General features: G+C 41.1%; 1 protein-coding gene across 1 annotated transcript in view; it reads left to right on the forward strand.

Annotated features, from left to right (window-relative positions):
* Nucleotides 1–258: 258 nt before the first annotated feature.
* Nucleotides 259–1,003, forward strand: part of LOC101856388 (A disintegrin and metalloproteinase with thrombospondin motifs 3) — a gene marked incomplete at its 5' end in the record, with an annotated part of 12,619 nt that continues 11,874 nt past the window's right edge. Inside the window, 1 exon segment of the mRNA XM_005110789.3 lies at nucleotides 259–401. Coding sequence (XP_005110846.3) covers nucleotides 259–401 — 143 coding nt within the window.

The raw sequence follows: 1,003 nt of genomic DNA on the forward strand, positions 1-1,003 counted from the left end.
ATGGTAATGATCTATGTGTAGTATAATGTTACGCTAAATTTTGATGATGATGTATTTTCAACATAAGGCTTCACCATTGGAAACCAGTTTTTTGATGACTCTTTTAATGTGTAATATAATGTTACAGCAAGTTACACCTTTGTAAACCAGATTTCTACGCGCATATCGAAAAAGTGGATGTTTCGGTTGATATATTTCTTCTAAAAGATTTAAATTCTGTCGATGGAGGAGTGACTCGTCCACGATTTTGTCCCACAGGAGTGCCGCCACGCCAGGTGCCAGTATGTGGGGAACCAGCGTCCGGTGAACGGTTTCTGGAGCCCCTGGAGCTCCTGGTCGGAGTGTAGCAGCGAGTGCGGGGTCGGGGTCAGACAGAGGTCAAGGGCGTGCGATAACCCAGCGTGAGTCAACCGTTGACCTTTGGAAGGGCTCTATACTGTCCCCGTGGTTTTATGCACCCCGCATAATTTCGCAAAATTTGATCATTTTTTGCTTAATTTCGGATTATTTTCCTCTATCATTCTTTGTTAAAATTAACAGAATGGCATAATTTCACACTTTTGAGCCCAGCTTGCAGAATTTCATAACGAAAAGAAAAGAAAACTTCGGGGACAGCCTTTAGCAAGAACGCACAAGCCATTTACTACAAAAATAAAAAAGAGCCCCCCCCCTCCTCCCCAATAAACAAACGAAATAACTTATGCTTTGAAAACAAAAACTATGAGGGAATGGCAATCTGATCATACTAAATACTTTAGATATCGAGGGACACAGAGCGTACTTTTGAGAAAAAAAAATTATTCTCACGATAATTTTCATCATAAGGATGTAGAGTGGACAGGGTTTTCCAGACATGCCAGGATTTGACGCGTACTGCGCTTTGCAATAGAACCCTTCATTTGATTTGTTGTTGTAATGGTTTGATAAGAGTTTGCTTCTGTAGAAGCAGAGAATGTGTGTATGTATGTAAATGTGTGTGTGTGTGTGTGTGTGTGTGTGTGTG

This window comes from Aplysia californica, unplaced genomic scaffold (genome assembly GCF_000002075.1).
Source record: "Aplysia californica isolate F4 #8 unplaced genomic scaffold, AplCal3.0 scaffold00945, whole genome shotgun sequence".
In the NCBI taxonomy this organism is placed as follows: Eukaryota; Metazoa; Mollusca; class Gastropoda; order Aplysiida; family Aplysiidae; genus Aplysia; species Aplysia californica.